Source organism: Ranitomeya imitator, chromosome 8 (genome assembly GCF_032444005.1).
Source record: "Ranitomeya imitator isolate aRanImi1 chromosome 8, aRanImi1.pri, whole genome shotgun sequence".
NCBI classification, from domain to species: domain Eukaryota; kingdom Metazoa; phylum Chordata; class Amphibia; order Anura; family Dendrobatidae; genus Ranitomeya; species Ranitomeya imitator.
This window is the reverse complement of record NC_091289.1, coordinates 95485442-95498405: the sequence shown is the minus strand read 5'-3', so window position 1 is coordinate 95498405 and position 12964 is coordinate 95485442. Positions and strand designations below refer to the sequence as shown.

The following is a 12964-nucleotide window of genomic DNA, read 5'->3' as shown; positions in this document are numbered from 1 at the left end:
CGCATGGGTGGCCGGAACTCCGCCCCCTCCCCGGAAATTACAATGGGGCAGCGGATGCGTTGAAACACTGCATCCGCTGCCCCCGTTCATTTCTTTCACAACTTGCGTCGGTACATCGGCCCGATGCATTGTGACGGGCCCGTACCGACGCAAGTGTGAAAGTAGCCTTAAATGTACAATGCAGACATCATACACCAGGAGGCCGGAATCAGTCTGGGGGGAATTTGCCCCTCTGCCCATCATTTCCAGCCTTTTGATATTAATATGATTTATTAGTTAAATTAATAAAAAGCTACTTGTAACTTCTAATGTGATTATCAGGCTGTTGATGTCTGTATGCGCTGGGTCCAAAATTCTATATGGCTGTGTTTATGCAACATTTTTTGCTGTGATTTTCCTAAACTGCGGTAAGAGCCAGAGGCGTAGCTAGGGTTTTGCTTCAGGGGGAAAAAACTTTTCAGTGGGCCCCTAACCAGGTAACCTCGACTATAATTGGGTGACGCACCCCAATAGTGGAGAATCTCCGCAGATGACCACACTGTTGCTGAAAATAATCTCTATATAAAGACCGCTATTGATATTACTGCCATATGGTCAGTAGTAGATACCAGTCCTACAGAACATATAAGAGATCACAGCAGTTACAGATAATGACTTACCGCTGACATTCTTTCTTATGTAATTGTTCACTTTTCCGGTCTTTTCCATCTGGACCAGACCGACATGACAACTTCTCCAGCCAGGACTCGGCTGCAGAGATTACAAAAACACATTTCACTTCTCACCAATGGGACGATACTGAACCTGCACAAACTCCTCATCTTGCTCTTACCCCAATGCTGAACAGCTGCTGCCGTATCTGTCCCTATTACTGCACATGCTGTGTGGTATAGTGTGAACTCTGGCTGGTAAGGCAACCCTCTAGAATATAGTAATTCTGGGTGCAAGTGCCCTAGAAAACAGTGCCCACATTTTGTCCCTTAAAAAGTAATATTGCCCTGTGTGTGCCCCTTTGAAAGTCACAGTAACCTGAATTCCCCTATAACAATAAGAGCCCACTTTACATTTAATAATGTCCCAAGTCTCCCCCTATCTTGCCTTGCGCAGGCGTGTACTATGGAGGACAGAGAATGAACTTCAATCCAATATTGCAGCCAGCGGGTAAGGAAAGTGTGAATCAAACACCCGAAAACCCCGCCCCTATGGCTGAAGATTGTTCCCTCCAAATTCAGGTGACAGAGTCCCTTTAAAGGGATTGTCTGGTCCAAATCAATAAGTCTGCAGTCACTCTGTATGACTGCAGACTTATGAATCCCCCCAGAGTCCACTGTGGATTCGCCAGTTTCTGAGCCAGGACCGAAGAGTATGTATTAGTTACACATGTGTAAATGTGCCCAGGGTGGTAGCAGTGGGTGAGTGTCATGGATTCAACACCCCAGCACATTACAGAAGAAACAAGAGTTCTGGGTGGTGTGTGTATATGCTGGCAGCGTTGCTATGGGTACCATCATCTGTCCCATTTCACTCCTCACCAGGTCCATTAGACTTCAAAACAAGAACACTAGGCGCATTCGTAAGAACAAAGAACTCTTTACATGACAACTTCTGTCTCATACAGAGGTATGTTCTTATCGGTTTTTGCTGACAGTACTTAATATGTGGACGGTAAATAAGCAGACCAAATTAGATAAATCTCCATCTTCCTGATGCAGGGACACGTGTCGATATGATACACTGTGAACCTTGCATCCAAACAGCAGTCTGTGATCCTTTACAATGGCCGCTCCTAGAGCCGCTTCGTTCGTGTCCTCATCTGGGGAGCCCCCTCCTTCACAGGCCCCCCCCATTTCTGGCCAACACAGAAGTCACTTCTTCCTTTAGTTCTCCCATCAATGAGTTGCACCCAGTTGCCTGCTAAACTGAATCCTAGTCGTCTCCACAGTTCTGTAATGGTTCTTGTTGCATTGTGCCTCTCGGCTCCACACAGATTCTGCTCTCTCCAGAACTCTCCATACACTCTGGCAACTTAAGGTACCGTCACACTAAGCGACGCTACAGCGATACCGACAATGATGTCGATCGCTGCAGCGTCGCTGTTTGATCGCTGGAGAGCTGTCACAGACAGCTCTCCAGCGACCAACGATGCCGAAGTCCCCGGGTAACCATCGGGTTACTAAGCGCAGGGCCGCGTTTAGTAACCCGATGTTTACCCTGGTTACCGTTGTAAATGTAAAATAAAAACACTACATACTTACATTCCCGGTGTCTGGTCATGTCCCTCGCTGTCGGCTTCCCGCACTGAGCGCCGGCCGTAAAGTACAGCGGTGACGTCACCGCTGTGCTGTACTTTACGGCTGGCCGGCGCTCACCAGTCAATGCGAGAAGCTGAAGGCGAGGGACATGACCAGACACCGGGAATGTAAGTATGTAGTGTTTTTTTTTTTTTTTACATTTACAACGGTAACCAGGGTAAACATCGGGTTACTAAGCGTGGCCCTGCGCTTAGTAACCCGATGTTTACCCTTGTTACCAGTGAAGACATCGCTGAATCTGCGTCACACACGCCGATTCAGCGATGTCAGCGGGAGATCCAGCGACAAAATAAAGTGCTGGACTTTCCCCAGCGACCAACGATCTCCCAGCAGGGGCCTGATCGTTGGTCGCTGTCACACAACGATTTCGTTAACGATATCGTTGCTACGTCACAAAAAGCAACGATATCGTTAACGATATCGTTATGTGTGACGGTACCTTTAGACTCTACCTGGAGCTAGTCTCTTGTCTGGTCACGCCTCCCTCTCCCTGGCTGGCTAGGTGTTAACCCACTCAATCCTGAACACCAAAATCTGAAGATAGCAAAGGTAAGACAGTAACCTCTTGTGGCCGGTGGTTAATACTGCAGGCACCTTTCAGGTCCGTAACATTACTATAATACAGTAGTGTGACTGATGTCTTCAGTGGGGGAAATACGACAACCCAACCACTTCCTTACACATACTCCCGGCCACAGCCTGTCCAGTGGGCGCGTCTTTGCTGCATACACATTGAGTGAGGCCGCACGCATCCCAACTAGTGTCATGGCAGTACAGAGGACGTGTCTGGGTAGACTATGTGGCCTCACTCCATGCAAATATATGGAGGGGCTTGGACCGGGAGCTCGTATAATGCATACATACCCACCAGTCCTAGCTCAGAAACCGGCAAATCCCTGGAGCACACAGTGTGTGCACTGGGTGGTGGGGGTTGTAAGATTCAGAAAGATGCAGTCACATAAAGTGTTCAATAGCCGGCAGCACTTTAAAGGCAGCGGACATGTGCTGCGTCCAAAGCGCTGCCAATTCCTGACCGTGTGCACATATCCTAAGTGTTACATATTTATGGCAAGTGACACGTCCTTTCACAGTATCATCCAGGTCTAACCATTACTCATTTTCTATCACCACAAGCCAGTTAATAAAGACTTATTGAAGCGGCAATGTGCTTGACCATCTGCATGTGTCCACTGCGGCCAATCACTATCCTCAGATGATACCAGCAGATGTCTGCACGTGGTTGGCATGTTATCATTGCAGTACAGTTAAGACTGGTGAGACCACTGGAGCAGTGGGGATTTACCAGCTGAGAACAAGTGCCCTGCTTTGTCTGTTAGAGTTGAGCAAATTTGTTCAGGCCCCTACTTATTTAGCAAGCTATAGCGCTTACTGAATAAGCTGCAGCGGGAACCCGGATCGATGTTTGGCTCTGCAGCTGCATGTGTCACGGCTGTGTGACAGTCACAGCACATGGATGGATAGCCTGTTTGTTGGGCTTTCCATGCATAGTTGTGACTGTCACACAGCCGAGACACATGCAGCTGCGGAGCCGAACATCTGATCAGCTGGCGCGCTCCATGTATTCGGGTTCCCTCTGCAGCTTATTCGGTAAGCGCTGTGGCTTGCCGAATAAGCCCTGAACCGATCAAATTCGATCATCTCTAGTCTCTGTTCCACGATGCGCTTTTGTTGTTGCAGATGGTCTGCACCAATTGTGCTTCCATTAACTAAAATAAACTACTTGCATGTATTAAAAAATACAATGTACAAAAACTCACCAAAATCTCATTGTGGGAATGTAGCTTTTAAAAGGAGTTTAAGAGTTTTCAGGGTTTTTTTTTCTAAAAAAAAAAATAAAAATCACATTTGGTCGTGACAGGCTATAGGCATTGTAAAGGGTTACAAGTCTGGCAACATGAAGACAATATCCTTGAAGCCACCCATTATTACAGAAAATGTGTCTGCATGACCCAACTACGACACTCTTGTGTCAGAATTTTTCATGCCCCCAAAAATTTCTTATGAGATTATAAGGCCCACGATTTGTTTCATGCAAATAGCCTAATTTAATTTAACTTAATTGTAGCACAGACCATCCTGTAGCACAAAACATATCCTAGCATCATCGGACACACAATAAAAGTCATTAAATGATTCCACCAGTCACTTGAAAATCTTTTTTTGTAAAAAAGGATCCCTTGCTTGTTGGTACAGTTCCCAGGTCAAAGACTGTTCAGAAGCAGTGATATTTGGGAGATTTTCATTAATCCCCACTGTTTCCCCCCAATATTTGCTTGAACACCACTTGGCAATCTACTGCAGTCCCAGAATGAAAGGCACAGAAACACTTGTCATTGATCGATCACAACAGTATGATAAAATGCTAACCCTCAGAAAGGAAGGAAGGATCAGTAACGTTTAAAAATGGATAAAGAAATCTGTTTAATGCAATACTGTACTACATGAAACAAATATACAGTTAAAAATGATGGCAAGCATGTTCAATACAGTTTACCGTAAAACAATATTGATTGTGAGCTTCTTTCAGGAGTAGATAGTAAAATAAGACAATAAAAGTAATTGCAGTTTGACCTTTGTTTTTTATGTGTGTAATTCTCTTAATTAGCAAACAAAAAACTGGTTCAAGTAAAACTCTGTAGGTTAAAAGAGGTTGTCCAAGCATGACAAATGTAGAAAAGTTGGGATTTTGGTGTACGCCAATAATATAACCTCTACCTGTTCTGTGACTGGTAAATTGTGGCACTTTTTAGCCTTGGTAACGGCACACCACAGCTGAAAAGTATTATTAATTAGTAGGCGAAAACAGGCACCAAATGTGGTTTATCCACACTGCTGGTAGGCAATGAAAATCCACATGGAAGTATAATAAAGGATGGGCGCCAATGAAAAGACACTCGACATGTGAAAGCTGTCTCTTTGGTGCCCATTATTTTGCTAAACCATGTGTAGTAATATGTTCATCATGCACTGTCGTAATATACGGATTGTGTCCTGAGGAAGAAGTCTGGAATGAAACGCGTTGACTAAACAATCGGAAATAAAAATCTTTTATTATACTTCCATTTGGATCTTTATTGCCTACCAGCAGCACGGATAAACCACATTTGGTTCCTTTTCTCCCTTTACTGGTCGGAATATTGTATTCCTTTATTTTCCATCTAATCCTCCAAATGCACTTCATACTACGACTGGTATATAGAATACCTACCTGATCTTAGACTGTATTTTCATTTTTTTTTTTTAACTGTCTTTCAAAATCATAGCAAAAAATAATGATGTAAATAGCTAAAGTCTAAAACTACATAGAGGTATGCAGTGAACAGAGTCCCTTCCACATGTAAAAGTTAACCACTTAAAGGACTTGGCTACTTTCCCTCATTAGTGCAGTTTTCCCCACAAACTGACCAGCATTTCTGTCCATAAGAGGAACTGGTCTGGTTACCTACTCTTCCACCAGCAGCCACGTTATCAACAGAAGTGCTGATCTGTTTGTATAGAACTGTAAATTATGGTGCAGTCCAGGTGCTAAATTTTGACAATTGTGCTCAAGGTTTACAAGCAAAGAAAAAAAAATTAAGTGTGGCTAATGTATTTGACAGGTTTGCATGGGAGCAAGGGTGAGGCGTCAAGATCCTTGTAGAAAACCACCTAGCACAAGATAAATAGGGCACCATGTGCATGGAGTCAAGGCAGCAGTCATATAATGTAGCCCCCTGGCCCCATCTGGAGCAAAATGTACAGAGGCGTTTTTCTAGAAGTGATTGTGACAATACTTTCGTCCATACAGAATGCTGCCAATGTTTTTGTTGGATACAAATAGGATGTGAACAATAAAATTAAAGGAAATACACAACTTGGGTTGCATGGAACAGTCACACAATGTGCATTATAATAAATGTTTATGCTTATGGGGAAGGTTTAACAATATTAAAAATGAGAGAAGAGACTGAAGTGACCCCATCTTTATTTAGATAAATTGGTGTATTGTGCGAGTGCTCTTACATGTGACATGGTGGTAAAGTTTGGCACCTCAGGACTCAGCAGTGCATTGTAGAGATGTGAGCTACATAGGAACAATTTTGCTTCTACGTTTTATTTTAAACACTGGTGACTTTTTCTTTCCCCTTTGTCATACACATCATTGCTATGTGTAATCAGTGCAGTAGTCGCAGTCTTCTGCCGTTTTCAGCGCCACTCCAGTCCACTGCATCACCACGTGACCACATTTGTAATCTGCTGAATCACACAGGCTTCTATGTGGAGCAGCAATTACTTTATCAATTGAAATCTCTAGCGTTGTTCAAGTCTCAGATTAGTACTGACCTCTGCTCCACACAGATTAGGTGTGTGACACTGGAGCATCACTGAAAATGGCCGAGGTCTGCGACTAGGGAGTAAGTTACTGCACACACATCATTACTAACAAGAAAACAAGCTGCAGAATGCTCCTTTATGTCCACTCATAGTTCTGCCATCATAAACTGCAGTAAAAACTCCATCTAAACAAACATGAGCAAATCTGAAAAACTCCAACAATGGTTTCACAACTGAAGTACCCGTACCAATGCAAACACACAGGGTGTGCAATATACACACATACAACAGCAGGAACTGATTTTACTGGAGGGCAATAATGTCTCATATTACAAGGACAACCCCTTTAAAACACTTAACCTATCAAATGACCTTGATATTCATTTTATAAACCTGACTCCATCTTACTTTTCGACCTTGGGGCTGCTCACAGGGAGCCCCAGCCGAGCTCAGGATTCATGATGTGACTTGTGTAGATTACTGATGTCTGTGTATGGGCTGGAGTTGCCATGCTACAAAGCCTGTATATCCAGGTCATGTTGCGGCTGCATTACAAAGGACTTGACCTTGCAGAATTTTCTAGCTGGAGCAGAGCTGCAGAGGAGAAGAGCTCTCTCTATGCTGTAGGGAACAGCTCGGTAACACTTCTCAGAGGCAAGCAATGCACAACACCCCCCAAAATTGGGGATGCTGGCATCTTTCAAAAGAGAGAGGAACTTTATTTTCCAATGATCATTTGTATTCGCTTTCTCAATCCACCATCATCTACTTAACATAAGTGAATGAAACAAATTCACATAGTAACATTTAATAAATTACTCATAGGAGGAAAGATTTATTTACATTATGATACATATTATACTGGACCAGCTGCACTGTACTGTATTTTCTAACCATGGCAAAAGCGGTTCGTTACATGCATCAAATGCAACAAAACCAAATGACAGTAGCTGCAGTATTGACAAAGTATTTGTGCACGAGTGGGAATTGATACGGACATTCATCTGAAAGTTGTGCCAAGTACAGTGTAGAAATATACATTTCTGAAGCGGCTGTAGCACAAATGGGCCAACTGAAAGCAGTGTCGTGCACATTCAGTGCCGAAGTACAGCATTATTCTACTTCTAACTGTACCACTGGATTCATTATAAGTCTTGTTTTGTTGTTGCCTTTTAATCGATTTAACGGACAATCACATCTGAATATCTACCTAAGTTTTACTCTTCTCTATTTGTATCCTTGGCCATAACTGTTAAGAAGTAATCTGTAGACATATACAGACTTAAAATCTGAATTAAGTTTAAAAAGACAAAGCACACATTAAAAAAGACACAACATTAACAAGCTAGTACAGCTAGCATTATGTAAAAAAATGTAACATGACATTTAGATCATGATCAGAGAAGTAAAATGTATTTGTGCAAACTTGGACACTTTACAGCCAGTGTGCAATCGTAGAAGGGTGAGGGGATGGGAGGGAGGGTAGAAAACAATTTCACATTAACACCTTTAAAAGATAGATTTTGCATAGAGCTCCCATATTTAGGAGATATCGCCTCTTGTGATTCTACTGCATTCACAATAGTTGGAGTAACCCATTACCATCCAGAGGCTGTAGAGTGGGACAATCATTAGTAAAAGGTCTGTGGTGGCAATAACTGTAGCTGTCCTGAAGAAGGTAAAAAAGAGAAATACACAGATATTCCAAATCATGTGAAATTTGTAAAACCACATGCATTGGGCAAAAACAAATCCATGGCTGCAGTGACATGGTGTCTGATAATGCATACAGTATAATGCAGTGCACAATAGGACTACAATGTGGTACCACATAATTACCCAATAGTAGCAAATTACAATTTACATCACAATTTGTATCACTTGTAGGAAGACAAAGACAATCCACTTGTGTGGAAAGTTTATTTTTTTTTTACCTGACTGATAAACGAATAGCTGCAATATTGTCCAAAGGAAGTAGTATTCCTTATTTTCCCTTTAAATTTGATCTACTCCTCCATTAAATAGCAAGGATTTCAAATACTCCGTACTAAAAGATTATTACAGCTCCAGGAAATAAAAACTGTTGTACTTATCCAAGCAAAGGTAAATAAAAAAAATACTGTATATATCTGCAGCTGTGTAAGGGTTAAGCTGCCAAAGTTTGGGTACTTTCTTTCGGATGGATACTGTGGCCAGCACGATAGTAGAACAGCAGCATGGGAACAACTACGGTAGTACATAAATTCATTTCCCCTATTATAATTAATGTTGAATATAAGCAATAACTAAAGCTAAAAAAAACAGACAAATGACAAAATATGCCTTCGATGGAGTCATAGTCAAATCAGTTTCCAGAAATCACTAACGCTCTTGCACAAAGTTTTGGTTTAAAAAAAAAAAGAAAAAAAAAGTATAGCAATAATAATTAAATATTTGCTAAGATTCCACTACATTGAAGTCCATTAATCTATGTTCTTATCCTGCACAAAACAACTGTCCTATATATGGTATTAAATAAATGAAATTAGTTACGTAATGAAACAGCTGCAGGTAGTAAAAATATGACAATTCAATATTTCTATATTGTGGACTTTTGTAAATGTTTCCTTTACTCAGTTCTTAAAAAAAGTATTTGAGAACACTCTGTTATAACCGACTCTCACTCACGAGGAAATTACTGAAAGTAGCTTGAAACTAAGTTATAAACTTTCCTCTAGTCTTCTTTTAATCTTGCATCGCCATTTTGTTCCTCCATTTTCTTCTCCCAGGCATAGAAAGAACAATTATAATAGTAATAATAATAATAATAGTAATAATTGTAATAAAAGCTCACTGCACAGAGTTATGTAAATAATATATATATACACACACACTTATACCACAGTTGAAAAAAAAAATAATATCTTTGGAACAAATGAACACACCCCTTAAAAAATGCAGAAATAAAAATCGCAGTTTGAAAGAAAGCTGAGGTATAAAAAAAAAAAAGTAATAATATGTCCACTTTGTTTGATTTGTATATATTTCAGTTTTATCCATCCATCTTTCATTGCCAGAAAATTCCTAGAGGAGTTTCTCTTTAAGTATTGCAAAAGCCGGGCCACGCAAACCTTGACAGTTGAGGGAAAGGAGACAGGCAAATGGGGAGAAGGGCAGTTTTGTCCAGGCTGAATAAGCAATAGGCTTACGTCACTTCAGTACGGAGCAAATCGGCTGTAACCACCTCTGTATAAACTCGCCTGGGAAAAAAAGGAAAAGGGTTTTGTTATCAAAACTGTAAAACCAGAAAGGAAAAAAAAAAAAAAAAGTAAAATACACAGATACTAAGAAGGTTGTAGATTCTCATGCATATCAGTACGAATGCCAGCCTAAATAAAAGAAAGCAACAACTCTAACATTTAGAGCAGAGGAAATGACAATGATGAGAATGGCTTTCAGTTCATTACTCAAATAAAAGCAAAACTTAAAATGTACTTCTTGCTTCTACATAAGCCTCATGAGTTGCTAGACAATCCTAATGCAAGTGATTTTCGGTATACATGAAGGAGTTAATAAAGAAAAAAAAAAATTAAAGGAAGGTTTCTGGAATTCTCTTACTGACTGCCTGTCTCTGGGATAGGTTATCAATATCATATATAGTGGGACTTGACTTCCAGCACCATCAGTGAAAAGCTGAGTCAAGTATCCCAGAAACTCTAGGGTGCACTGCATCCACTTCATTCTTTACCAGACACACTACGGACATTTAATAGTGACTGTTCCTTGATTTTCAGGTCACTTCAGTCCCATTCCAATAAGTTTTTATTAAAATTCAAGTGATTATGTAGTGGCTGAGGCTTGTACTACTGCTCAGTCTCAAAGTACAAAGTGGTACGGAATAAACAGTTGAAAGAAGAAAAATACCCTTCATCTAAGGACCTGCAATCTGAGAAAACATGGTCCAAAGATTATTCCGCGCAGGCCTTACAGCAGCCAACCCAATGTCTACTGATGAAGAAAATGGAAAGTTGTGGCTAAAGTTGGTCAAGGAACATGCAGAACCGTATAAAAGGTATTTGTGTTTTTAGAAGAGTCATCTTACATGGCTCAGATCGCAAACAATGTTGGGAAACAATATTAGGCAAATAATTGTGTTTGTGTAGCAGAATCTTTTAAGTCGGATGCTTTTGGGTTACATTACTTACCAAAGAGTTGGAAGAATAGGATTTCTGAAGGGTTCAGTACATGCAAAAGTAAACATGGACTCCAGCTTCTTAACATTGCACAACGCCCTTCTTGTCAATCAGTTTTTTAAATGTAAATTGGAATTTACAGGCATTTATGTACCGATATCTAAACGTAAATGTCTTATTCTGGAGTTCTCAGTTGTTTTTTTGCAATTGTTACTCTTACACAAAGTGTAAATAAACTCCACCAGTATTAGGGGGCATGAGGTGGGTACATTGCTGCTGCTACAATATGAATTTTCTGGGTGTAAAATAAGCAATATACAGTTGTGGCCAAAAGTATTGACACCCCTGCAATTCTGTCAAATAATACTCAGTTTCTTCCTGAAAATGATTGCAATCACAACGTCTTTGGTATCATTATCTTCATTTAATTTGTCTTAAATGAAAAAAACATAAGAGAATGAAGCAAAACATTGATCATTTCACACAAAACTACAAAAATGGGCCAGACAAAAGTATTGGCACCCTCAGCCTAATACTTGGTTGCACAACCTTTAGCCAAAATAACTGCGACCAACCGCTTCCGGTAACCATCAATGAGTTTCTTACAATGCTCTGCTGGAATTTTAGACCATTCTTCTTTGGCAAACTGCTCCAGGTCCCTGATATTTGAAGGGTGCCTTCTCCAAAATGCAATTTTTAGATCTCTCCACAGGTGTTCTATGGGATTCAGGTCTGGACTCATTGCTGGCCACCTTAGAAGTCTCCAGTGCTTTCTCTCAAACCATTTTCTATTGCTTTTTGAAATGTGTTTTGGGTCATTGTCCTGCTGGAAGAACCATGACCTCTGAGGGAGACCCAGCTTTCTCACACCGGGCCCTACCTTATGCTGCAAAATATGTTGGTAGTCTTCAGACTTCATAATGCCATGCACACGGTCAAGCAGTCCAGTGCCAGAGGCAGCAAAGCAACCCCAAAACATCAGGGAACCTCCGCCATGTTTGACTGTAGGGACCGTGTTCTCTTTGAATGCCACTTTTTTTCTCCTGTAAACTCTATGTTGATGCCTTTGCCCAAAAAGCTCTACTTTTGTCTCATCTGAACAGAAAACATTCTTCCAAAACGTTTTAGGCTTTCTCAAGTAAGTTTTGGAAAACTCCAGCCTGGCTTTTTTGTCTCGGGGTAAGAAGTGGGGTCTTCCTGGATCTCCTATCATACAGTCCCTTTTCATTCAGACGCCGACGGATAGTACGGGTTGACACTGTTGTACCCTCGGACTGCAGGGCAGCTTGAACTTATTTGGATGTTAGTCGAGGTTCTTTATCCACCATCTGCACAATCTTGCGTTGAAATCTTTTGTCAATTTTTCTTTTCTGTCCACATCTAGGGAGGTTAGCCACAGTGCCATGGGCTTTAAACTTCTTGATGACACTGCACACGGTAGACACAGGGACATTTAGGTCTTTGGAGATGGACTTGTAGCCTTGAGATTGCTCATGCTTCCTCACAATTTGGTTTCTCAAGTCCTCAGACAATTCTTTGGTATTATTTCTTTTCTCCATGCTCAATGTGGTACACACAAGGACACAAGACAGAGGTTGAGTCAACTTTAATCCATGTCAACTGGCTGCATGTGTGATTTAGTTATTGCCAACACCTGTTAGGTGCCACAGGTAAGTTACAGGTGCTGTTAATTAGAAAAATCATGTGATGCTTCTCTAATTTGTGTAACAGTGCCAATACTTTTGGCCACCCCCTTCATGTTTGGTGTGGAATTATATCCAATTTGGCTTTAGGACAATTATTTTTGTGTTTTTTCATTGAAGACAAATTAAATATAATGCCAAAGAATTTGTGATTGCAATCGTTTTCAGGAAGAAACGGAGTATTATCTGACAATTGCAGAGGTGTCAATACTTTTGCCCACAACTGTAATTTAGTATCAGATTAGATAGCATGACAAAATCTGCAAAGAAATTTGGTGTGGATTTTAAATCTTCAGCATGTTCATTTTTTAAAGGTATTTAAACCAGCTGGTAATGGTGGAAAGTGTTCATCTGGCTGGTGGGGAACTACGAAAAAGAAGCCTTTAGGGTATGTTCCCACGGTCAGGAATCGGCAGCGCTTTGGATGCAGCACATCCGCTCA

The 12964-nt window shown here is 41.0% G+C and overlaps 1 protein-coding gene across 10 annotated transcripts in view; it reads right to left on the bottom strand.

The window, feature by feature from the left end:
- Positions 1-4729: 4729 nt before the first annotated feature.
- Positions 4730-12964, bottom strand: part of RBFOX2 (RNA binding fox-1 homolog 2) — a 314329-nt gene continuing 306094 nt past the window's right edge. For all 10 annotated transcript variants that reach the window (XM_069737176.1, XM_069737178.1, XM_069737174.1 and 7 more), the window contains one exon: positions 4730-9886. In XM_069737176.1, coding sequence (XP_069593277.1) covers positions 9842-9886 — 45 coding nt within the window. In that variant the 3' untranslated portion in view covers positions 4730-9841. The remainder of the gene's footprint in view (positions 9887-12964) is intronic.